We start from the raw sequence: 26814 nt of genomic DNA on the forward strand, positions 1-26814 counted from the left end.
TGCTGAAGGTTGTGTACACACTAGCCGAAAATCGTACGATTTTACCTCAGACGGGAATTTTCGGCAGATTTTCTACTAGTGTGTACCCCACTTAAGGGTGGACTTGTACTTTTTCAAGAGATAACTTAGTCAAAACAAGAGAAACCTGCAGTGGTGTGAGGAAAGCTTTCAAAATATGCTTTTCTTCTACAACGTAAGGATAGCACACCTATGTATTCACCAGGATACAATAAAATTACTATGTCATGAGGCAAAGGTGCATCATATGACAGCAAGTGCATACAAGAAACAGGCCACATTATCTAAAGTATTATCTTTACATAAAAAAAGGCCTGCTAGCACCACTTATGGCAAATCAGTATACTTTAACATTAAAACGGTACATTCTATTTTTGCCAATTTTATACCATTACAAAAACCGAGGAAGCCAACTCTCATCGCTAATCACAAAAGATAATGAGCAATGTGCAATACCCATAACAAATCAAAAATCCACTTCCACCGGTCAGAAAAAAAACCTTGAAATCGGATTTGCTTGCTTTGACTTCTGCTTTTTGCATATGAAATAAAGACCAAAGTATTGCCATTTGTAATGGTACATTTAGATATCTTATGTTCCAACCCAATCTAACTTGTCTCTTCATATAGTTTACCTTACATTTTAGGTACATAGCTTTAAGTGTTATTTACAATAAGAAAAAAAATCTGTGAGCTTTGGCACTCTAGAAATTGTTTAAAACTTGAACATCAGATACTTGTTGAGCACCGAGGGGCACGTAGCCCAGCTTATGGCTAGATTGCTGAAAATTACTCATGCATATTCACAATGATTTCATAGATTAAAAGGACTACTAAATGTAAAAACACAAGTTGTCTTATACAAAAGATTTGATTTTTTTTTTTACATTCATAAATACAGTTAAACTGTCTGTAAAACCACTGAAAGACACTGAATTCAGCCTCTTCTAGGCAGTGGTCAGCTAACAACAGACAGCAATAGCTTCAAACACATTAATAGGTTAATGATGTGACATTGTGTAAATCTGAGAATTTGCGATGCTCTGTTTCTGAATGCAAGCTGTCTTATCACAGCGTCCCAACTGGTATTTTATACTTTTAGTAGCCCTTAAAAATGCTCTCCGCCAATTGATCTCCCTACCCCTAGCAAAACGCATTATACACGTCATTTTGAAAAAAAGTCTCTGCTGAAACGATTGAGTATAGTGTTGTGCTTCAGAAATCAGCATTGTGTACCTTGAAAATAGGATAAACAGTGCATTTCATAAACTTGGATCTTCCTTTAAATCTAAAGAAACTTCCTTTCAGCTATTAATGTACTATAAGCGGTACGAGAGATTAAAATAAACGACACCAGGGGAAAAAATATGGCTTAAAATTCGGGGAAAAAAAATCAAGTATGCTTTTCCCGGAGTCTTATGGAGAACTGCATATGAAAAAATAAATGGTCTTAAAACCTTAAATTATCAAAACGTCTAAAATGATCAAAGTACCAAACATCTGCCTTTATCATTGTGAACCAATGATTCAGAGTTACTTTTCACGCATACAATAACCGGGCCATAGGATTCCAGCACTTAACATTTCTGAAGAAATGAAAAATTAGTATTAGAGGTTTTAAAAGTTTAACACGATGGCATTAACACGCAGCTGTTGTACAGACTGCGGAAGAGAAAATAAGTTTGTTACAAGAGTAGGAAAAAAAATAAAAATAAAAAAAAAACGTCTGAAAATCCACAGACCCCAGAGTAAAAAGTTTTCTTTTTTTAGAATACGCCATGTAGTTTGTATAAATAAGTTTGCGTCCAGGCCTCAAAAGTTTGCAAGCTATTTGTGAGTCCTAGAGCACCGACAATGCACAATAACTGAATATCATTGTGGAGTACTATTCACCCCGGTCTTACGTGTAAAGCAATGTACAGTGGCTAAGGTACGGTTGTCAAATAGCCAAAAAAAAATATATATTGTGTCAGTAAATACAAGGCAGGCAGTTGCAAATACTATAGAATACAAAACTTGAGCAGAGTGTACCACTGCTTGAAACAGCCACCAATCAGAACAAAGTTTTAAAAAAAAAAAAAAAAAAAAAAAGTTGACCTGTGTCACAGCAGGGTTAAAAGTGCTAAAAAGGGTAAAAATGATATGGTACAGCCAATGACACTTTGTATCCTACAGTATATCACACTCATCTGGAAGCCATTCCATTAAAATCTTTGGAAACCAAAACTGGAGGTCAAAAATTCAGATTAAGAAAAAAAAATTTGACGATTTAATCGGGGCGCTGAACAAAAACCAACTCTATAGCCATGCCGTCCCAAAAATTGCCCAAACACGTTTCAAAGTTTCTTTTAAAACCATTGCAGTGACATCATCTTATGGCAGGATTAGCATGCTACACATTGAAATGATGGGTCTATCTTTTAGAATGAACGGGAAAAGGCAGAAAGATGTTTTGTGCGTGCTTTCTACCCAGTTAGAAGCAGTAAGGACAGAGGGACGAGAATGCCCTAAGCACATTACCAAAAATAAAAAGTACCATAATTCGAAACAAACCATTATACAACACTGTCAAACTCTGATTCTTTGTTATATATTTATATATCTTAAAAGGTTTTTTTGTTTTTTTTTTTTCTTCTTTATTAAGAAAGCAGCTTTGAAGCTCATTAGGCACTGCCCAACAATGCATTAAATCAAATATTTGTAATGAACTCTCAATCTTCTTTAATCTTGGGCTTGAACCAAGTTCTCTATACATTGTATGGTAAAATAGCTCTTGTTTAAAGTTCCTTGATTCTCTCCACTTCGAACACTCTCCTCTTTCCCACAACATACTGCACAGATCTTTAACAAAAAAAAAAAAGACAACAAAACTATAACAAAAAAGGTAACATTTCACGAATAGAACGGTATGTTATTGATACGTATAAAAAAAAAAAAAAAAAAACAGCTTAAAGAAAAATGGATGTTGCATAGCATTAAGGATTTAGCAGTCAGCAAAATAAAAAGTAGACAGTTTGGTATTGGTAGGTTCCATTTTTTGATAGCTATTCCCCAGTTGCTATGTACATATATATATATATTTATTTATATATATACTGTTTATAGTCTTTTTTTCCATCTTGTCATCATCCATGTTAAATAGGTTCATTTGATTCAAGACTAGTCTCAATAAAACACTTCCTGGCACTTTGCTGCATACACTTGGTGTGGCTGAATTGTGAAGCAGTGTCCTTTATGCAGATTTCTCTTTAGAAAACCATGAAAGTGCCGTCTGTTCTGCTACATATTTTTTTTCGGTTAGGAAAATGAAACAATCTGCAAGGCTGTGTGGGTAGATCAGCTGAGCGCTAGGCCACAAGTCCTCCAAAGGCTGCAATGGAACGTTTTGTGTCCCCTCCCCCCTTCCCCTCCCCAAAAAAAAAAAAAAATCAGTACTCTAACAAAAAGACACCTTGGCTTCTTGGATCTGCGGTGACCAACATTCAAGCTGGTAAAGCTTCAAAAGAATGTAAACAAGCACCATGGTGAAGGCCTCGAGGAACCTGCAGGCCCGGGAGATAGGCTTGTAATACCATATCTTTCTGTTGCTGTGCTTCTTGGGTTCTTTCAAAGCAAGCACAATAGCTTAGAAACATACATTCACAGCTTAACACTCATCTCCTGCTTCCATGGCGAAAGAAAGCTCTTTTCTCATCTGAAGGTAGCTTTGATACTGCAGCTCAATCTTGTGAAGTAGGCGGACGAGGGAGCTTTAGGATTTTATTTTATCCCTTTTGCCGAAACCGGCATCAGCTTAGTTGATGAAGGAGAGTTTATTAGGTGTTCATCGCCTTTGCTGTGCATATACTGGATATGCTAGTGTGACGTTCAGAGAGTCATTGTGCTGTACAAGTGACGTATGTTGGTAATGTAGCACCAGTTCTTTCAAAGAGTTATACAAGTTGTATGGTTCTGCAAATCCATAACCGGTAAGGGTCTTGTTTATGACACAGTGCTTGACCTCCCCATCCGCTCTGCAAGGGAATTAAAAAAAAAAGATCCATAAACAACCTTTGTACTGTAGAAATGTAAGGAAACACAGAGCATGATTTACCTAAACTGGAAGTAATGTGTTTATTGGGTCCCCCCTTTAACTACGGCTTTCAAGTTAGAAATTAAATGTTGAATCTACTTTTCCTTTCTTATATATTTATTTAAAACCCAACTCTAGCCATACTGTTGTGTTCTGGACAGAGTTAGGAAAGGCTTAGATTAGTGTTGCCCCAATACTAAGCATTTAAAGCCAGGGATCCTCAAACTATAGCCCTCCAGCTGTTGTGGAACTACACATCCCATGAGGCATTGTAAAACTCTGACATTCACAGACATGACTAGGCATGATGGGAATTGTAGTTCCTGAACAACTGGAGGGTCATAGGTTGAAGACCCCTGATTTAAGCACTCGTGCAAATGCTCCAATACTTAAACTGATACCTTCAGACTCGGTTCACATATGTGCCGACCGGCCTGGAGTGCGATTCTGTTTAGTGGTTCGAGTGCGATTCCAAAGCAAATTGTAGTGTATGAGATTAGAAATCGGACTTTTTCAAAATCGCACTGTGGTCAGCCCACACATATGTAAACAGGCTGCAAAAACCCACTGAAACACACATGAAAATCAATATGAAACTGATGTCTCTGCAAGCGAATTCCCATCAGTTATCGTGCATGCATGAGCCCTAAAAAAAAAAAAACCATCACATGACACTATAAAAAGGTATCGGTAATTGGTATGAGCGAGTACTTGAGAAAAAGTGATTGGTACTGGCATATCCCTAGCTTAGGTCCTCTGTCAGATCTTTATAGCTGTCTGTGTTCCCCACTGAGATATCCCCCTAAACCTCCTGCTGATAGGGGTCAGAGGAAAAGGAAGTGAAAGTCTCTTGATTGGGGATAGAATGCAACTTTTAGTAATCTGTGTGTGGTTATTTAATGCTTTCGCTACTTCCTGTCCCACTAACCAGCGTCCCCTCCCATTTCCTGTCCCAGCGACCCTCCCATTTCCTGTCCCAGCGACCCCTCCCATTTCCTGTCCCAGTGACCAGCGTCCCCTCCCATTTCCTGTCCCAGTAACCAGTGCCCCCTCCCATTTAATGTCCCAGTGACCAGCGTCCCCTCCCATTTCCTGTCCCAGCGAACCAGCATCCCCTCCCATTTCCTGTCCCAGTGTCTCCAAAAGAGACGGTACATTCTATTTAAATTTAGAACCTAAAAAACTTCTAGTGCTGGGCTTTGAAGGTAACATAAAACATTCAGAGAACTCGTAAGACATTCATCAAAGTATAGTAAAATGTATTAATATACGTACACTACAGAGCAGGCGTAGCACCCTTGTTTGCTGCTCTCCCGCACAAGGAATGTACCATCACGCTTTCCCCGTAAAAGGTTCTCGGCTTGACTTCTGTTAATATTTCCTACGTTCCATGTTCTTTCATCGTGGTGGGGTAAGTCCTCATCTTCCACCGTAGAGTACTGACTAGAATGAAGAAAATTAAAAAAATTTTAACCTAAAGAAGTAGCACTAATTATAGATAAATTTTCTGTATCTATGAATTACTTAAAGTGGAACTTTAGTCAGAAAGCGAAGTCCTGCTGACTTCAGGCTGGCCACTGGTTGATATACTATGTAAAACTGTAAAAATAAGTGCCTATACTGCTCACAATCGAGTATTACACTCGCCCTGCTTTGCACATGCTCAGTTCCTCTCCATTTTTAGCACTGTGCCAAAAATCAGATGCAATAATCAGATGCAATAGAGGCCGGTCTCCTGACCGCTTTCCTGCTGCTCAGGGCTTTAGCAAAATGGCAGAATCCAGCAAGAAGTAAACTGGAGCAAAGCTGGAGGCAGTTTAAAGCACACACTCATTTTAGGAGCATAATAAATGTGGAATGTAGGTTTCTTGCTAAAGAACATTATTTTGTTTATCAAGATGTTATTGGTAAAGTTCCGCTTTAAAGTGATTGTAAGCGATCACCTTGTAAAACGACTCATTGAGTTTAAAATTTAAATGAAAGGCAAACATCTGTGTATAGATAAAAAAAAAAAAAAGACCTCAAATACCTCCCCCCTCCCCTTTTTTTTTCTAGAAGTGATCACATTCCCTCGGTTTCTCAGCTGTATAAGAGCTGGCCTGGGGGGAGAAGACGCAACAGCACACTGATCTTCCCAGTGAAAGGCTGTGCGGGGGGGGGGGGGGGGTGGGCATGTCAGGACAAGTCTGATCATTGGAATTTCCAGCACAGCTAGGGAACTAACTATGGTAAGCTCTCCTGCCTAGTGTGGTCAGTTTTTAACTGGGATTTCACACAAAGGTAGCAAAAAAAAAAAAAAGAGAACAGGATACTTTTTCATATGAGTGCATGGTACAGCAGGAACATATCAGGAATTTAAATTCTGGAGTAACACTTTAAGGTCCCAAGTCAAAGTTACATAAATCTGGCCGAATGACTGTGAAGAGTTCCCATTTAGGTAAGAATTGGGGACTTTAGCAGCACATAGGATGAAGAAACTAGAGGCTTGGACAGCTTGTATACATGACTGTTTTGCTTCTGGCTTGCATTTTCAAAGCAGTTTGGATAGATTTGGATTGCATGGTTTGAATTTTGATTTGGATCTTATGGAGCAGTGTTTAGCTGTATGGCTGCTGCTCCTCCTATTGATCTAAGTTTGAACTGCTGTTCCTTCCTGTACAAATCAACAGGAATGCAAACAAAAAAGAAGTATTTCAAATGCATTCCAAGAACGTTCTAAAAAATAAAAAAAATGTTGGACTTTTTGATTCTGATGCCTTTATACAGAAAACCTAAACTGCCTCTCTACAAAACTGTTCCGCTATTAAATCTTTCTACGCCAATGAGGCTAAAAAGATTTGTTATTCCACTTTGATCTGTCAAATAAAATTCAAACAATATTGATAGCCTTGAAGTTTAAAATAGGCAACAACATGACATTTATGCAACAGCCAAGAATTTAAATTTGTCATGGGATAGTGATAAGTGGGCAAAGTGCTGATTTAGAGGTTTTATCCTAGATGTGACAGTTCGGCCTCGTGTCTGAGCATCACTTACTCTTCTGTGTTCTCGTTGCCCAGCCACTCGTTTAGCTTCTTCTGTCGAACACCTTTTTGTGTCAGCCACCTGAAAACAAAGAAGCGCAAAATGAGGTGAACCTATGTTCCTTTCACAGGGAGAATCCTATACTTTAATAGAAGAGAAATGAATACAAGATCCTTACATTAAGTACTGGTCTCTGGTCTTCCTCAACTGTATGAGATCTGGCTTAATGCTATTCATACGTTTGTCAATCTCACGGTATTCTGCAGCCTGCTTCTTTAGGTCTTCTTCAAGTCTGCGTTTACTGTCAACTATTTCACTGATTCGTGACTTCAGCTTCTCGTAATTGTGTAAGATCCTGGGAGGAAAAAAAAAACTTGGTTAAAGCGTAAGCCTAGGCAAAAAAAAAAAAAAAAAAAACACATCTTTGCAATACATGTACGTTCCCCATGTTTTATCCCCTTTAAAATGCTGTAAGCATTTGTTGATCTGAGAGAGTGGGCGCTCCCAACTTCCTGTCTGGGCTGACAACACCGTGCCTCTGCTGCACTGAAATCCTAAGCAGTTTTGTCAGCTCTACCCGCTTACCCCTCTGCTGAATTACAGAGCTCCGTCTATCTCTGCCACTCCTTGGCCCTTTCCACGTGTATACATTTTTTTTTTTTTTTTTCAAGCAAACCAATGCTGATTCAGTCACAGGGACTGCCCACACACTAAAGCCCCGTACACACGCACCGATTGTTGCCGCCAACGTCCGATCGGCCGATTGTCGGCTTGTTAGTATGCTTCTTCCGATAACCGACTGCGACTTTTCGGCCGAACAAAATCAGGTGTGCATGCTATAGAATTTTTGTTGGCCATCAGCAGAACGGCCGATTGTTCCTCAGTCAGTACAGATTTCGGCAGACAAAAATCAGATGAGCAAGACTGGGCATGCTCAGAGAAGAAAAAACACACAGAAAGTAAACCAGCACATGACATCACTTCTGCAGTTGGTTGTTGTTGGCCGACAAAATTCGTGTGCAGTCTAGAGCACATTTCAACCAACACAACAACACTGGACAAAAGACGGCCGATCGGTCGGCCAACAATCAGTGCATGTGTACGAGGCTTAATGTTGATTTACTAAAGCTGGAGAATGCAAAATCGTCGTGCAAAGGACCAATCAGCTTTTTTTTCTTTAAAGCTTAATTGAACAAGCTGAAGTTAGCCGATTGGCTACCATGCACAGCTGCACCAAATTTTGCACTCTCCACTTTTAGTAAATCATCCCCCCAGTGTAAGGAAAAGGCTCTGTGGGAAATGTAGTTCTGGAGGCATGCCTGCATCAATAAGAACTGAGTTCCAAGCAGCAGTCCCTGCAAGAATTTTACAAGTCTGGTAATGATGTCACAGAAATTAAAAACAATTTCTGGTTACAGCTAAAAACAGAGTCCTTCAAAGGGCCACATTACTCTAAAGATTAGCAAACACTTGTCTTGGTTGTAAAGCCCCTCTGTCAAATGAGAACACCGTGTTCTGCATCTTTAGAAGGACTTGTAGCACTGGATAAAAAAAAAAAAACAACTCTTTTTACAAGGACGTCCATCTATTAGGGGTTCAGAAATCTTTGTGCACTTGTGGTCCAGCATCCATGGTGCTTGTTCCAGAACTTCAACTACTTGAAGTTCACTCTCCTTTCAAAAGCAATCACAATACATTTCTAGGTTGGGATCATTTGAAAATCAAAGTCCCTGCATTTGCATCCTTCAATATCCATTATAAGAACAACAATGCCCTGAGATTCAGCCTTTAATACTGGAGTAAAATAAAACAGCAACTTGCATACCTCTGTACTTCCTTCTCATTCCCCTCACGACGAAATTTGTCTATGTACTCCTTGCTGTACTTCTCTTGCGTTTGACATTGTTCTTCAAATATTTTAATGGTTTCATTAAATGCTTCAATGGCTGTTCTTTTCATTTGAATTTCCTGAAAGAATCAAAAAAAGCTTTTTGTTAAATCTGGAACAGAAAGCCAAGGCCTCACTAAGGAGTCATGGGTTTTCATGAGCTCCTTTCTCTATGCCATCAGGCATTTACCAATCCTTCATATTTCTTTAAAGCTCATTAAAGGCAAGAATTACTGTCACATTTTACCTGAGATGTCCTGGTGTAGTCCTCATACAGTCTATCGTACTCCTGATTTTTCTCTTGGAATTGCAAGTTATACTCATGTAACTTCTTTCCAACAGCTTCTATACTGTCTTCTTTTACTACTTGATCCTTAACGATAAAAAAAAAGGCCATTATTGAATGATCCCAGGAAAGAACATTTTGAGACAAAGTAATAATGAACACTAATATCAGCGGAATGCTTAAAAAAGTGTTCCGTACCTGTTGTAGCCTGGATACTGGATACAGGAGCTTGACATCCAGCTTTGGGTTGTACTGGGCCAACGACTCGTTTCGGTAGTGGGTGATAAGTTCGACCACCGAGTTAAACGTAAATGGTTCAGAAAAGCCATATTTTCCATCTCGATGAAAGATTTTGATGAGTTTGTTATTTCCCCCTTTCCTAAAAAAATAAATGAATATGCTGTAGTTAAAATCCAATCCTGAATAACACAGACGTGAGCATGGGACAGCTGACTGAGACAGCACATGCAAATCCCGCCTTCTCACCTTAGTGTAAGCGTGTAGTCGCCATGCATTTTTGTAGATGCATCTCGTACCAAGAAGGTACCATCAGTGGTATCACGTAGCTTCTCATTAACCTCCTCCCTGGAGAAAACAAAACAATCCTTTACAAATCTTCAAACTACACATATTTCTGAAAACACAAATTACTACAACAATTTCAAAGCTCACAATACAGTACAGAGCCATATGTAAAACAAAGTGTGCACATCATCCAAAAAAAAAAAAACTCCCATAAACATGGCTAGACATGCTGCAACTGGATATCGGCTTTTGCTGGCTAATATGCTCCATTCAAACAACTATTTTTGACTATTCATTTGATCTCAAAGTATTTGGAGCTGCAGTCAAGTAGTCTGACACTTGAATCATAAGTGGGTGTTGTGTGGAATCTGGAGTGCAGGAACAGTTGGTAGATACAAATTCTAAAATAACATTACTTGTAGGTAAAGTGGGCCTATTGCCAAACTCAAAGACCCAAAACCAGAGAAAAGGGTTAAAGTATGTACTGCTTGTAGGCTGGAGGAAAAGAAAGGAAAGGAAAGGAAAGGAAAGGAAAAAAAAAGGAAAAAGAAAGGAAAAAAAAAGGAAAAAAAGGAAAAAAGGAAAGGAAAAGAAAAGGATGAAAAAGAAAGGAAAAAGGCAAAAAGGCAAGGAAAGGAAAGAAGGAAAAAAAGGAAAGGAAATAAGGAAAAAAGGAAAGGAAAAAAGGAAAGAATAAGGAAAAGAATAAGGAAAGGAAAGAAGGAAAGGAAAAGGAGGAAAAGGAGGGAAAGGAAAGGGAAAGGAAAGGGGGAAAATGAAAGGAAAGGAAAGGGGGAAAATGAAAGGAAAGGAAAGGGGGAAAATGAAAGGAAAGGAAAGGGGGAAAATGAAAGGAAAGGAAAGGGGGAAAATGAAAGGAAAGGAAAGGGGGAAAATGAAAGGAAAGGAAAGGGGGAAAATGAAAGGAAAGGAAAGGGGGAAAATGAAAGGAAAGGAAAGGGGGAAAATGAAAGGAGAGGGGGAAAATGAAAGGAGAGGGGGAAAATGAAAGGAGAGGGGGAAAATGAAAGGAGAGGGGGAAAATGAAAGGAAAGGGGGAAAATGAAAGGAGAGGGGGAAAATGAAAGGAAAGGGGGAAAATGAAAGGAAAGGGGGAAAATGAAAGGAAAGGAAAGGGGGAAAAGGAAAGGAAAGGGGGAAAATGAAAGGAAAGGAAAGGGGGAAAATGAAAGGAAAGGAAAGGGGGAAAATGAAAGGAAAGGGGGAAAATGAAAGGAAAGGAAAGGGGGAAAATGAAAGGAAAGGAAAGGGGGAAAATGAAAGGAGAGGGGGAAAAGGAGGGAAAGGAAAGGGGGAAAAATGAAAGGAAAGAAGGAAAAGGGAAAATGAAAGAAAAAGGGAAAAAAAAAAAAAAAGACCATCTGCAAGCTAATCTGACAACTTCATTCTTCCACAGACATCAGGAAAGGCATACCTTGAAATATCGCCCCAGTACCATTCAGCATCTTGCAGAGACATATTGTGGTTTGTACCGTTGTTTATTACAGGACTGGGTTTGGGAGGTTTTGGTGGCAGTGCTGAAAGAGAATACACAAAATTAATTTTGTCCACTAAATATTGCAAGTCACAAAAAAATTGCAAAATATAGAACATAATGAAAAAGAACTGTACATTTCTCAGAAAAAAAACCCTTCTGCACAGTAACTCCAATTAGCGAATCAGGACCTATACAATGCACTATGTTGCTAGGCAGAGTCAGCCTTCATTGACTTGCAAAAGAGGTGACGAAATGCAGCCTGAAGAAAGAAGTACTTTGAAGAGCAGATAAATGAATGCATGTGCTTCAGCCCTGAAAACGCTTCCACGTCAAACTGCTAAAAGCATCAATCTGTGACCCAAATATGTCTGATGCTAATCTCTGTATAAAATACGACATTTTAATCTGCCCTAATATCACACAAGCTGCCTTCTGTGCCAGTGTAGCAACAATGAGAACAATATACAATGCAATTAACCCACAAGAGAACTAACAAGGTGAAGATCCCATCCAGTGCCAAATCACAGAGCTGCTGCTGCTGCTGCTGAACAAAAGACTGCCGCTGACAAATGTATGACAAGCGCGGACAAAAGAGCTACATTGTGCATTGGAAATATATATCTATACCTATTATATATATATATATTATATATATATATATAAAATGTATTTTTAAAGCTATACATCAGTTGATCTTTGAAAAGAATGAGAGTAAATGTAAACCCCTCTTACATGGATGATACATTTCATGCACACTACATAAATCTCATTTAGTTTGAGTGCAGAAAAAGGTTGCATTGTTACCTGGTGCATCCATCTCTATATAGAAAATCAGATCAGCCTCATATTGTATGTCTAACTTGTCATAATCCGGGTTGCCTTCATCTACACGCCACATAGTGTTGCACATAGTCCAGATAAGTAATACAGCCCAGAGCTCCTTTGAAATGCTGTCTTGGAATTAATTTTAAAACCTTTAAGGGGCAGCACAGAAACCTATTACATCATCTGAGCCGTCCAATCGAATGTACTAAAAGATGGGCCACTCCTTTGTCTCTGTCCATCTTCCACACTAACCTTACGCTCACATTTGCACCGGAGGAATGTGATTTGCATGGGACGAGCGCAGAAAAATGCCAGTAATAAAAAAGGCTTGCATCGGGCAGAGGAGCTGGCACAATGCGATTCCCTTTTTATGAGCGTGCAGAATGGTACGTTTTACTGCTGGCAGCCTGCTGAGCCGATCGGCTGCCGCACGTACCACCGATAATCTCCTCTCTTGTGTGAAGAGCAGGCACAGCCACATGCAGCAATGTCTCCCTAACATGTCGTCATGCAAATAGCCAGACAGCTGACCAGACGAGCTGGAACAAGGCATTCCTCACACAAAACCCATTGCATTCTCAAATTGTGATAAAGCATTATCTCCAACACAAGCCGTGTCATTTCCTCAAGGTGCAATGACTAACATGTCAAACAAAGCTTGAAAAATTCCCACGCCAACTCTGTATGAAAAGCACCTTGCCGATATCTTTCTATTGCACAGCCAGGTGAGGAAAGTCAAGTCAAGCCCCCAAAGATAAACCCAATTCACAGCAGATGCTAACCTCCATGGGTAAGGTTTCATCACTCCGTGCCAGGAGTTAGATAAAAAACCTCATTGCTATAACATTGATCATTGCTACCAAGTAATTCAAATCCCGGGTGGTTTAGGCCTTCTGCTTGGCTACGACATTTTATTTCAATCACAAAGGCAGAGTGGGCAAACTCGCAGAAACAAAGGCTTGAAACCATGAATACATTATACAATTTTCCTTTATATTTACCAAAGCCATATAATATGAGGTCACACTTTAACACTTTCAATTACTTTGCAATCAGGCAGGCCCTTCCACTACATAGTTAAAGGAAATTGAAGTAGAAAATTGTATAATGTATGGCCATCCTAAAACTCTGAATTCTCCACAAATCCATACAACCGAGCTATCCAGAGCTACACTTTGTCATTGCCTGTAACGCGTCCTTTGTCAAACTGTATATAGCAGCCACTCTCAATCACGGGTTCCATGGATTCTTTGGCTGGCTCCTCTGTAGGATCCCTAGGAGGTGCACAGAGCCCTGCCTGAGAATGGCTGGCTCCGCTGGAGGAACCCTAGAGGTGCACAGAGCCCTACCCGAGAATGGCTGGCTCCGCTGGAGAAACCCTAGAGGTGCACAGAGCCCTACCTGAGAATGGCTGGCTCCGCTGGAGAAACCCTAGAGGTGCACAGAGCCCTACCTGAGAATGGCTGGCTCCTCTGGAGAAACCCTAGAGGTGCACAGAGCCCTACCTGAGAATGGCTGGCTCCTCTGTAGGATCCCTAGAGGTGCACAGAGCCCTACCTGAGAATGGCTGGCTCCTCTGTAGGATCCCTAGAGGTGCACAGAGCCCTACCTGAGAATGGCTGGCTCCTCTGGAGAAACCCTAGAGGTGCACAGAGCCCTGCCTGAGAATGGCTGGCTCCTCTTTAGGATCCCTAAGGGTGCACAGAGCCCTACCTGAGAATGGCTGGCTCCGCTGGAGGAACTTTAGAGGTGCACAGAGCCCTACCTGAGAATGGCTGGCTCCTCTGGAGAAACCCTAGAGGTGCACAGAGCCCTGCCTGAGAATGGCTGGCTCCTCTTTAGGATCCCTGGAGGTGCACAGAGCCCTGCCTGAGAATGGCTGGCTCCGCTGGAGGAACCCTAGAGGTGCACAGAGCCCTACCCGAGAATGGCTGGCTCCGCTGGAGGAACCCTTTCTCAGGCAGGGCTCTGTGCACCTCTAGGGATTCTACAGAGGTTGCTAGACGTTTCTTCACCTGAGGTTGATTGACCTGCCATTTGATGGTGCCTACCTTGTTCTGGGGACAATACCACTTAGGTAAAAAGATGATCGGGTCATGCTGCTAGGTTTTCCATTTCTTTATTTTTGGAGAGGGGGCATGCAGTCAGGCAGGCCCTTGCACTACATAGTTGAAGGTAAATCTAAAGAGAGACGAAGTAGAAAATTGTATAATGTATGGCCATCTTAAAAACTCTGCATGCTACTGAATTCTCCACAAATACATACAACCGAGCCATTCCGAAGCTACACTTTGTCAATGCCTGTAACGCGTCCTTTGTCAAACTGTATATAGCAGTCACTCTCAACCATGGGTTGCAAGGATTCTTTGGGTTCCTCCAGAGAAGCAATCCATACTCAGGCAGGTCTCTGTGCACCTCTAGGGATCCTACAGCGGTTGCTGCTAGGTGTTTGACCTGAGGCTGATTGACCTGCCATTTGATGGTGCCTACCTCGTTCTGGCGACAATGCCACTTAGGTAAAAAGATGATTGGATCATGCTGCTGGGTTTGCCATTTCTTTTTAAGGGGGGCATGCAGTCTGGCAGACCCTTGCACTACATAGCTGAAGGTAAATCTAAAGGAAATTTTTAAAAAAATTGTATAACGTATGGCCAGCTTAAGGGTTGCCTTCTTCCCGCTGACCGGTAATGTAATTGGCATTTTCTCACATGGATCCTCCCAATGATTTCAGTAAGGGTTCCCTGAGACCCGAAAATTATTTTTGGGGTTCCTCTGGAGTAAAAAGGTTGAGCTAGGCTGCTACATAGGTTGCTAGACTTTCTATGAGCAGTTTCAGCCTCTCACTAAGCACTACATCCAATGATTCTTTTTTAGCCATCTGTAAGGAAGGGGGGTTCTCATCACAAATTTAGGGGCATTTTTCCCTAACAATCATACTTAATACACCATAAACTTTAGATATATTAATCAAAGACTGCCTGCAACTGAAGTTATTTTAAGGGTCCCTTCATGTTAAAAAGGTTGGTATGTTGTATAAAACACCCAAGGAATGCAGAAATGGAGAAATTGTGAAGGGAACCAGTAGACAATGATTATAGCACCATCATCCCATATATACATAGATAAAGAATATACATTCTTTACCCAAGAAATGCACACATAATCAGCTGTCACAAACGCCTGACATTTTGGGCTTTCTGCATGAAAATGGAGGCAAAAAAAGGAAAAGATTTTGTACACAATTTGTAGATCTAGATCTTTTCCCCTTAAAGCAGTGTGACAAAGGACGCAAAAGAAAAAAAAAAAAAAAGCACGTATACACTATAAATAAAAGAACTTGACACAAGTGGTAGCACTGAGAACATGACAAAGCAGAGCTGCCGGTCGGTCAGGAGCCGGTGTGTGCACACCAGACCTGTCTAGCTGGCTGTGGCATGTACTGGGGCAGAGGCCGGTATGTTTCCAGTTTCCCGTACAGACAGAACACATCACAATGCAGCCAACTCAGCTTCGGGAGGATTTAACCCTCTAAAAACCACTCTGCAACTTGCTGCCTCTTAGCCTGGGCTGGTTTTGCTGAGCCCCATCTGCACCAATCAGCCGGTATTTAGTCCTTCCCTTTGTGCCGGGTTCCTGTTACTCGTGCCTCTTCTCTTATACATACACAGCTATCGTTACAACTCTAATTCCTTTTCACCTAACGCAACAAAGTAGATGTGGGCACTACATCAAAAACGATTAAAGTAAATTAAGAAACCAGTTCAAACTCAAGATAAGTCAACTAATGGCAGCTACAGGCCTGAATATATTAAAAAGCATCTCTAATGAAAGAACACGAAGCTTAAAAATGGACTTACTTAGAATATCGTGCATTGTCCTGTAAGTATAAATCCCAAAAAAAGATTTCCAGTACAAAATTACGCAGTGCTGTATTTCCAAAAAAAAAAGTGCTAAAAGTCAAAATTCTCCAGTGCTGAACAAAGTGTGAAGTTAGCGTTGATTAAATCCCATAACAGGTGAAATTTCGGAAGGACCGATGGAGCTGTTACTTTGCAGGGAAATCAGCCGCTAAAGGTAGTGCAGTGGAATCTAGTCCTTCATATCCAGTTAATGATTAAAAAGTGAAGGCGATTTCAGTACAGTACTCAGAGGAGGGGAGGGAGCAACGGGGAGGGAGGGAGGGGGGTGAGAGACTCTGGCTTGCACGTCTCTCCGAGATAAAGATCTCAGTTTCATGATTAACTCGAGCAGGTTCAAATATTTGCTGAGCTATGGATTTTGGGTGGGGGGAAGGGAGAGAAGAGGCTGTCAATCACAGTGAAAGCTGTCATCAGCTAACAAGTGGCTGATGTGGGGAGCACGCTGGTTTTAGCTCGGTAACTGAGACGGCCATTGTGCGGGGACTTAAAATAACCTCTGTCGCTGACTGTTCAAGAGGTGGCCAACCGAGCCGAGCTCCGTCAGCAGCCAAATCCAGGAAGTGGCTCGCCTTACCAGCAAAAAATAGCAGCAAAGAACTGGCGTGCAAAAAAGGTTTGTACCTCCAAGAAAGAGACCGACGTGTCTGTACACAGCCCTCTTCCCTCCGCCAGTGCTGGCTGCCACATAGCTGCTCCCAGCCCCAGACAGAACAGAACAGGTACAAGACCACGACGGCTGCTTAACCTCTGCACACAGCATGTTCCTCCAACCCCGCGACTAATCGCTTTACTGCAGGAGCACAGATGTGCATTATTCTGCACGTACTCCTTTGTGACACAGCGGCCAATCTGCTGCACATCCCTGTGTGACACCAATACTGCTCCCTGCCAGCCATTCAAATTCACAACCCTGCGTACGACGTGCGGGCTGAGCGCTACAGATTGATGGGAATCTGGGCAAAAGGCGTACATTTAATGAGATCAAAGGTCTGTACGCTGGTTCAGACACCCAAATTGAATACACTATATAAAACCGTCAATGTGCAGACACCGAGCTCAAAATGACGTCACTCTTATGCCAAGTACACATGAGATAATCGGACGTAAAATAACGCTTTTGGAGCAATCGTGCGATAATCTGATCGTTAGTTCACAGCTTTCGAGAGCCAATCACCACAGTTCACACAAAAGGGACAAGCACCAAAAGGTTTCTCGTACGATAACGGAACAAAAAATGTTCATGTCATTAGTATGGGGTTCGTACGAAAATAAATCGTGTGACCAAGACCACGCATGCTTGGAATAGAAAGAATACATCACTTCTAAAGTTCTATTTTGTTATACAATTTTCGTAAATATAGTATAAAAAAAAAAAAAACGAACAAAATGGACGATCATTCATCCGATATTTTTATCCTTTGTAGGAGGCATTCGATTTATAACAGTCTATCAGTTCCAACAATGCTTGTTCAGACACCAACATGTATCAATCATAGCAGATGTAACCTAGTAATTAATGCACACTTTATTCAGGCAAGGACTAAAGCAAACCTTTACCTCCCCACACCTAATTTCCGTAACGTTAATCTCCCCCCCCCCCCCCCCAAAATTCAATACCTTCTATTTTTATATATGGCATGGCGGCCCTCACTTCCATATTTCTTGTATGGCCAAGAATGACGTAGCCCCTAAGCTGCCAACAGCCTCCCAAGATACTCCTGTTCTGTATCCTAGGTTGGTTGTCTCAATCAATCGGAAATGTGCGGCGTGGTTGGCCATGGTAGGGGGCCGGCTGCCTCTACCCCGATTAACTCAGCCGCCCCCGATGATGTGTGGTGCATGCGCATCATCAGGGAACCAGCTACAAAGGAGACGAGGACATGGCAGCGCAGGATTGGGTGTGCAGCAGTGGAGTGGCAAGTCATTACTAGGGGTGCACCGATCCGACTTTTCTTGTCCCGATACCAATATCTGGCATTGTGTATCTGCCGATACCGATCCGGAACTACACACATACACAATATGCATGCAGCTGCAGTACAGAGCAAAGCCGCTGCTTCATGTGTATGGCTCCTCCATTCACAGGAGGAGTGCATCTGATATCACTCCGCCTGTGAGCCGGGACTATACAGGAAGTAGCGGCTCCCATCCCATACTACTACTACGCCAAGTAAGGGATGGTTGAGCCAGGACTCAGCAAAACCGTATCGGCCCATGGACTGGTTAATTTTACTGATCCCTCGATCCAGCTATTGTGGCAGTATCTGCGCCAATATCCGATCCCAATATCAGATCGGTGCATCCCTAGTCATTACAGTACACACTACTGGATTCTCCGGATGGGAGCATAACCCAACAAAAACCAAGAGGGGACTTAAAAAAGACAGTAAAGTTCCCCTGGAAGTGAACACAAGCCAAGAAAATACATGAAAGCAAGCAAAGCTGTGAAATTGACCAACCACAAGAGTACCTTTGATTCAGTAATAGAAAATGAAAGAAAACAGCTGATTGTTCAGTTTATGCTACATCTCACTTATTTTCCCCCCTCTCATCTCATTTTCATAGTCGTTCCCAGGGCTGAGAAATAGAGATGCGTCAAAATTTTGGCGGATGAAACATATTGGTTGAAAATTGTGTTTTTGGCCTTTTGCCGATAGAGAAAAAAGTGCAGATTTTGCCATGATTTTACTGTGCTTATGGTGAGTTTTTCATAGATCATGTGACTCAAAAAACCGCATTAAAACTGTAACAGGTGCATTATTAATGCGTTCTCAAGGCATTTCCACTAGGAGGTAAGTTTTTGGTGCGTTTTTTTTTTTTTTTTACTGACCAAAAATGCAGCAAGCAGGATTTTTACCACCACAACGGAAGCCCAATGGACCAGTGTGAAGACATACATAGAATTCAACGGAATGCAATTTTCTTGAGCTTTTCTAGCGCAAAAGGTGCCAATAATGACTGACAAATTCATATTCTTTTAAATTGATATTAATAAAAAGTCGAATCTAATACAATCATATATAAAACTATATATATATATATATATATATATTTTTTTTTTTTAAACCGGTAATTTTCAGTTTCAGCCAAGTGCATCCTGAATTTTTGGTACCGGAATTTCCATTCGGTGCATCTCTACTAAGAATGAGGTTTGACAACCTAAGTGTGCTCAGGGGTATTCTAAGTGACAGTGGAGCCATTGTCCACATTAAACAGCCTTAGAAATACACAATGCTCTATTATAGCTTCAACATATACTCCAGAGCTGTACAAGAAAGGAGGGGGCTGGGTGATGTGTGCAGTACTAACACGAGGCACAGACAATGAGTTACCGACCTCCTCCCTGTAAAACGTGTTTGAATGGGTGCGTCAGATTACAGGGATCCTGCAAATACATAATGGAACCGTCTTGTCATATCACTCTCGCTAATGGCATTTTAAGTGGAGGACATAAATCTATAGTTCCAGAGTCAGTCCTGGACTATATCTATTGACCTGAGGCCTCAAAAATAGAATATGATATAGTCTGCTGACCTCTAGTATCCAAATATAATAGGGTATAGCCCCTGACTTCAGGACTCACAATTTTATATGGTATAGTCCTGCTGGTCCATCCGATACTGCTGTACTTTCACCATCATCTAATCATACACCCTATAGACCAGTGGTCCTCAACTCCGGTCCTCAGGGCCCACTAACAGGCCAGATTTTAAGTATTACCTTGGGGAGATGCAGACTAGAGTACTGCAATCACTGAGCAGCAAATTATATCACCTGGGATGTAATTCAGTTATCTTGCAAAACTGGCCTGTTAGTGGGCCCTGTAGGCCAGGGTTGAGGACCACTGCTATAGACCCCTACAAACATAGCAGAACATTGAATATTTCGAGGAACTTGGATCCCATCTTGTAAGGCCAATACAAATCAAAAACCGGAAAGCAACAGGAATACAGAGGGGGGAGTCAAAATAATATGAATGCCTAGAATCAAATAAAAAACACATAAACCATTAGATTGTAAGCTCTTCTGAGCAGGGCCCTCTTAATCCTCTTGTATTTTATTGTATTGTAAATGTACTGTCTCCCTCTAATATTGTAAAGCGCTACGTAAACTGCTGGCGCTATAGAAATCCTTAATAATAATAATAGTAATAATAATAAATCAGCCACACAAACTACAAGAGGGTCACCCATACCATTGCAAAAAACATTCAAGAAAAAAAAAACAAAACAAAAAATAAAAATAAATTAAAAAAAAAAAAACTTTAAAGTGATTGTAAGTGCCGGTTCACATAGGCGCGACCCGACTTTGCCGGGCGACCTGTGAAGTCGCGGTGCGCAGCTCGCACCGGCATGCACAGACTTCATATCATTGAAGTCAATGCAGGTCGCCCCAAAGTAGCTCAGGACCCTTTTTCTAAGTCGGAGCGGCTTGTGTCGCTCCTATTAGAACGGGTCCTGTGCTAATCTATCGCAGGCGACCCACGGCGACTTGTCACAGGTGACCAGGTTGCCTCACAAGTCGCCCAGTGTGAACCGGCTCTAAATGGTCAACTTGTAAAACAACCCATTCAGGCTAAAGTTGAAATGAAAGGCAAACATTTGTGTTTAGAGATTATTTATATATATATATATATATATATATATATATATATACACACACACACACACTATAAATACCTTTTTCTCACTTTTTTATAAGTGATCACATTCACTCTGATCTCAGCTGCATACCAGCTGGGGGGGAGGAGAAGCACTGATCTTCTCAGTGAATGAATGACTGTGCGGGGGGGGGGGGGGGGGGGCATGTCAGGACAAGTCTGAACATTGAAGGAGAGCAGCCTGAGTTCCCAGCATAGTTAGAGAACTGACCACACTGCGCTCTCCTGCTTATTGTAGTCCGTTTTAATAGAAAAGCCGGGACACCAGGGATTTCACATAGAGGAAGCAATACAAAGAGAACAAGATACATTTTCATGGTACAGCAGGCACATATCAGGAATATGAAATGCTGGTGTTCTATCAGAATACTGCTACCAATAAGAAAATGCAACGGAAGTGATGTTGCCAACAAAATTGCTTACTGCGCATGCGCTAAGCATTCCAACATGGCTGCTATGCGTTTCAAAAGGTTTCCTAATCTGACAGAACATGAAGGCAGCTGCAGACTTCTTCTTACACCCAAACAAGTCTTCAATTTCACACTTTTTTTTTAGCAGTAAACTCACCTTACATACTTAGATTATGTCACTCGGTCACGGTGAAATAGTCTATTTCACTATATAATCAGTTTGGCGCTGAGCAGTGCGAGGTGTACCAAGATGGCTGTCGCCACCTTCTGGCAGCAAGGTTTGTCGCTGTATTTACTATAATAAAAATGTATTCATGTATAAATATATTTAACTATATAACAAGAGTTTACTGATAAAATAAGTGTGAAACTGAAGACTTGCGTGTGTGTAAGAAGATATCCACTGATGCCTTCATGTTCTGTCAGATTAGGAAACCTATTGAATGCATAGTGGCCATGTTGGAATGCATGGCGCATGCGCAGTAAGCATTTATTGCTCAGAACGTCACTTCCGTTACATTTTCTGATGGGTAGCGGTATTCCGACAGGACACAGAGGTAACAAACACTTAAACAGGCAGCAATTCAATGCATAATAATGTAAAAAAGCGGCTCCAAGTACAGCAACCAATTAGCAGCCATTATTCATTGATCAACCAATATCGGATTGGTTGCTATGGAGAACCGCTCTTTGCACATTGCCATGGCTCCTTGTGCTACTCTATGTAGTAATCCTGCAAATATAGGACACAGGCTAATGGATTGGCCATACTGGTATTAATAAGACCCTTTACTGGTACCAGTATGGCCAATCCATCAGCCTGTGTCCTATCTTTTCAGGATTACTAAATAAAGTGACTATCCACAGCGTCCCAAATTCATAAACCATTAAGGCTGGAATCGCACAGTTCCATGTGCTTCGCTGTGTGCACTGCATTATACATATAGGTGTGGAAAGACTTCTATAGCCTCCCCTTTCACATTAAACTGCAGTACATACACATGAATCCGACCCATAGAAAAGAATGGGATATCTGATGTGCATTTTAATGCAGGAGTTTTGCTGCATGAAAATAGAAAAGTGTGAAGAGGCCCTAAAGGAGAAAAATAACAAAAAAAGTTCAACATTACCAGGCATCATCCCAATACTGTACACTAGGAAAATAAAAAAAAAGGCACTCAAGCACAGGAACCAATCAATGATAAGCCGGAATCGGATTGGCTGCTATGGATAACTACTCTGCACATTGCCATGGCTTTGTGCTATTGTATTGAGCAATCCTGGAAAGGCATCACACCAGTTGATGAAGACTTGTAAAAACAAAGTATCTGGGAACAACAACTGATGGAACCTGCGATTTTCTCCATGACTTCTTTAGACCTCTACTGCAATCCTCAGGACCCACTAACAGGCCAGATCTTAAGTATTACCTTGGGGAGATGCAGACTAGAATACTGCAATCACTGAGCAGCAAATGATATCACCTGGGATGTATTTCAGTTATCTTGCAAACCTGGCCTGTTAGTGGGTCCTGAGGACCGGAGTTGAGAACTGCTGTCTTAGAAGATACGGCTATCATTGCGGTGAGCAACATAGTGAATATTCACGATGCCTTAAACAAGTCAGCGGCAGCAGATCTGACATTTGGGAAGCCGGAGCTCATCATGGCTGTGCGGACAGTGAAAAAACAAAACTTGCTGAACGAGGACCTCTGGTGGTTAAAATTTATACTGACCAATGTTCAGAAATAGTGGTTATAAAATCAGAGCAAAACTCTAAATTCTAAAGTATATTTCACAGAGCGCTAACCACCTCATATTACCAACAAAACATCACCACTAAATGAAAGTGCCTGGAACATCCGCATAGTTACCATCAATCACTCAGTTTAAACTGTAGTTGCTAGTCACTTGTTCGCAAAATGCTTGCTGCCTGGCTTCAATACTTTGAATTATTGATCAAGAGCAAATATGCTGATAGGGACCTATGACTTTTAGCAGACTTTGATCTGATTGATCTGAACACTTTTTCTAGGTCTGTGATGCAAAGAACTGAAGCCAGAGGACCCGCCTAACAGCCAGGCAACCAGCATTGTCAGAGGAGAGCATAGCAGCTCCCATATTTCTTTCACTACAGGTGAAAGGTTTGTTTCACAATTTTTCATTCCTGATTTTGAGGACTGACCAAGTGCACTCACTGCATTAGACTTTCATTTTATTAATGATCTTAATTTCAACCCAGTAGAGAATAGAAGGGTACTCTGAAACTAGCAGCACATGACGTACCTAGAAACAGAGCAGGATCCGCCAAAAGTGTCAGTTATTCTACAAAGGAGCAGCAAAAAGTGGGATCATGATTGCCCATTGAGACAGTAGATATACAAGGTGTAGTACAATTAGGACAAATAAAGATAACAGATGGCAAAGTCTCCGAGACGGTGATCACACCTCTATCTGTACAGGTGACCATCCTAATGACCACACCTCTATCTGTACAGGTGACCATCCTAATGGCCACACCTCTATCTGTACAGGTGACCATCCTAATGGCCACACCTCTATCTGTACAGGTGACCATCCTAATGACCACACCTCTATCTGTACAGGTGACCATCCTAATGACCACACCTCTATCTGTACAGGTGACCATCCTAATGACCACACCTCTATCTGTACAGGTGGCCATCCTAATGACCACACCTCTATCTGTACAGGTGACCATCCTAATGGCCACACCTCTATCTGTACAGGTGACCATCCTAATGGCCACACCTCTATCTGTACAGGTGGCCATCCTAATGACCACACCTCTATCTGTACAGGTGGCCACCCTAATGACCACACCTCTATCTGTACAAGTGGCCATCCTAATGACAAAAAGGCCATACACGAATCAGGGATCAGCATAAAACAAGAATAAAAAATAATAATCTGATGTGCAGGGGTTGATGACCGTCCTTGCAGGTGAATGAAATGTTAGACACCATGTTATTTCAGGGAGAGAGCATGCAAGGACACACATATAGATAACCGCGGCACAGACTGTCTCTGGATGCCAGTATAAAATATGTACAGACACATCTTGGTTTACAGCTCAATTAGAGAAGTAAATGATATGCACCAAGAATATATAATTGCATGTGATGACTAGAGCCTTAGGTATGAGGGCACAACAGATCTAGTGTTATCAGTAAAAATATAAACAGACACAACCCACACACCACAGTCCAACCAACCAGAATCCATCTGATATGAGACCGACTGCCTAACAATTAACAAGAGATCAGAATATACATTTAGTAATTGGAGAGACGATCATATGGTGGAATGTGTTAACCGGCAATAGACGTGACCGTGATCTTAGACATCACTTAATATCATGCTAGCATTTATAGGAAATACCTGGTACTTACAGGTATGAAGGGACATGTGACTTAACCATGTGACAGTGCTGGTCCACTCAGAGTGGTCACATAGGGGTACTCAGTGGTCACAAAGGGGTACTCAGTGGTCACAAAGGGGTACTCAGTGGTCACAAAGGGGTACACCTGTCAGTAGGTTTTATAACCCCACTGACTTCGGCGAAAGCTGGCCATACACAGCTTGTTTGGCTCTTAAAAATTGACTGAACTGGATGAAATTTAAGTTAAAGTGGTTGTAAACCCTCACATATACCAAGTAAAGGGACTACCCTCTGGTGATACAGAGACAAATCCTCCTACATAAGTTGTATCTGACCATCTACACCAGTCTTTTCCTTCCATCCATAAAAAGTGCAGAATTTACATGGGATCTCTCCACTCTGAAAAGCAGGGGGTGGAGAGCTTAACTTACATCAATGAGGAAAGCTCTGAGAACTGATTGGACGGAAGAGAGACACCCTCCATTACCCAGCACACAAACAGAGCTGAGGCTGTCAATCACAAACTGCGCCCTCCCCTGTCACCCTTTTTCTCTTGGTGTCAGGAAAACTTGTGATGTATGCTGATAGCAGAGGAACGAGGCAGCAAATGACATTTAGTGCTCTGGATTGAGACAAGTACACTTTAGAGGGATTTGCTTTGTTCACATTTCATGTATGAGCTTTACAAGCACTAACTTTTGTCAAGCTGGCAGTGGCTCAAATTTCAGCCGAATCAGCAGGAATCGGACATCATTCGAGCCTTCTATAAGTGGCAGGCAGCAAAAATCTCCCTTAAGGCCTATGTCGATGGGCTTTTGTTCTCTTCACACGGGTTTTGCATTCCCTCTCAAACATATGAGAATGCACACCCGCTTGAAGCAGGTCAAGATCTGAATGATCTCAGAAGCGTTTCAAACGGAGGTGGAGTTTATGGCATTGACTCAAGCCCATAGACATAGGCAAACCCATAGACCTAGGCCAGAAAGGAGAACAAGTGACCGCAGTACGTTCACTTATGGCTGTGTCCAGGACCGGAGTGCAGCAAAAAGAAAGAGTAGGTGCCTCACATTTCATCTCACCTGTCAACCAGCAAAAGACAGGCTGTGCTGAAAGGAGACAAACCTCAAACCTCTTAATATATGGGATATTTTACATGCATTCCTTTGAGGGATCAGCCGGTCTCCAGGCTTAGAGGCTCTTCAAACAAGAGTAGATAATTTCCTCCTGACACGTAGGAGTGGCACCGGCGGCGTGTGGGACTAGAAGCACACATCCCCTTGGCTGCACAGCCCTGTCATTTTGGAGGTCAAGGAGCAGCGTGAATTAAATAATAAATCCTTCTGGTGTGACTAGCAGAGAAAGACACCTGGCTAACCACAGCATTCCTGTGGGTGGGGTGTCAGACAAAGACATGCTACTGACATTGTCTGCTAATGCTCTCTAATACGCAGATGTACTCTGCTTCCATCAGCTCTTGTAAAGTACAGGAACATCACGCTGAGCAACGTCACAGCCAATGCTTCAAATGCTTTCTTCCGTGTTCAGTCCTTGCCACATTCTTATATTGCATTCTAGCAGATTCAAAATGTATGATGTAGCAATGAGAAATATGATAGAATGACCATCTACAACAAGAACTTAAAGCGGTCGTATACTAATTTTTTTTACTTTTACCTACAGGTAAGCCTATAATAAGGCTTACCTGTAGGTACAATTAATATCTCCTAAACCTGCACGGTTTAGGAGATATTTGCCCTGTATGCAGCCGCTGACACCAGAGGCACAAGCGCTCTGAAGGTCCAGCGGACCTTCGGAGTTCCTTGCCGGCTACTTGCCGAAAAGTGACTCCCGCGCGCATGCACGGGAGTGACGTCATCGCGGCTCCGGCCACTCACAGCGCCGGAGCCGCCGAACCCGGAAAAGACGCCGAGGGAGCATGTCAGCTCCCACAGCGGTGTCCGTGTCGGGGCTTCGTTCTAAGGTAAGTATTTCATAATGAGCTAGTATGCGATGCATACTAGCTCAGTATGCCTTTGTCTTGCAGGGTGTTTTTTTTTTCCGGCAGTATACAACCACTTTAACCACTTCTGGACTGGAAGGATTTGCCCCCTTAATGACCAGGCTATATTTTGCGATTCGGCACTGCATTATTTGAACTGACAATTGCGCGGTCGTGCGACGCTGTACCCGAAAAAAAATTGATGTCCTTTTTTTCCCACACATAGAGCTTTCTTTTGTTGGTATTTGATCAGCTGTGTGATTTTTATTTTTTGCGCTATAAACAAA

At 41.8% G+C, this 26814-nt stretch overlaps 1 protein-coding gene across 4 annotated transcripts in view; it reads right to left on the reverse strand.

Moving 5' to 3' along the window:
* Nucleotides 1-2343: 2343 nt before the first annotated feature.
* Nucleotides 2344-26814, reverse strand: part of PIK3R1 (phosphoinositide-3-kinase regulatory subunit 1) — a 101922-nt gene continuing 77451 nt past the window's right edge. For 2 of the 4 annotated variants that reach the window (XM_082272726.1, XM_082272727.1), the window contains exons 7-15: nucleotides 11249-11351; nucleotides 9775-9873; nucleotides 9487-9667; nucleotides 9250-9375; nucleotides 8940-9082; nucleotides 7293-7469; nucleotides 7127-7195; nucleotides 5366-5533; nucleotides 2344-4031 (exon numbers count right to left, since the gene is read on the reverse strand). In XM_082272726.1, the coding sequence (XP_082128852.1) occupies nucleotides 3842-4031; nucleotides 5366-5533; nucleotides 7127-7195; nucleotides 7293-7469; nucleotides 8940-9082; nucleotides 9250-9375; nucleotides 9487-9667; nucleotides 9775-9873; nucleotides 11249-11351 (1256 nt within the window). In that variant the 3' untranslated portion in view covers nucleotides 2344-3841. Of the gene's footprint in view, nucleotides 4032-5365; nucleotides 5534-7126; nucleotides 7196-7292; nucleotides 7470-8939; nucleotides 9083-9249; nucleotides 9376-9486; nucleotides 9668-9774; nucleotides 9874-11248; nucleotides 11352-12115; nucleotides 12412-15993; nucleotides 16248-26814 lie in introns of those variants that run through there. The other 2 variants (XM_082272729.1, XM_082272728.1) reach the window with 2 other exon arrangements.

Source organism: Pelophylax lessonae (genome assembly GCF_965119305.1).
Source record: "Pelophylax lessonae genome assembly, chromosome: 1".
Taxonomy (NCBI): Eukaryota; Metazoa; Chordata; class Amphibia; order Anura; family Ranidae; genus Pelophylax; species Pelophylax lessonae.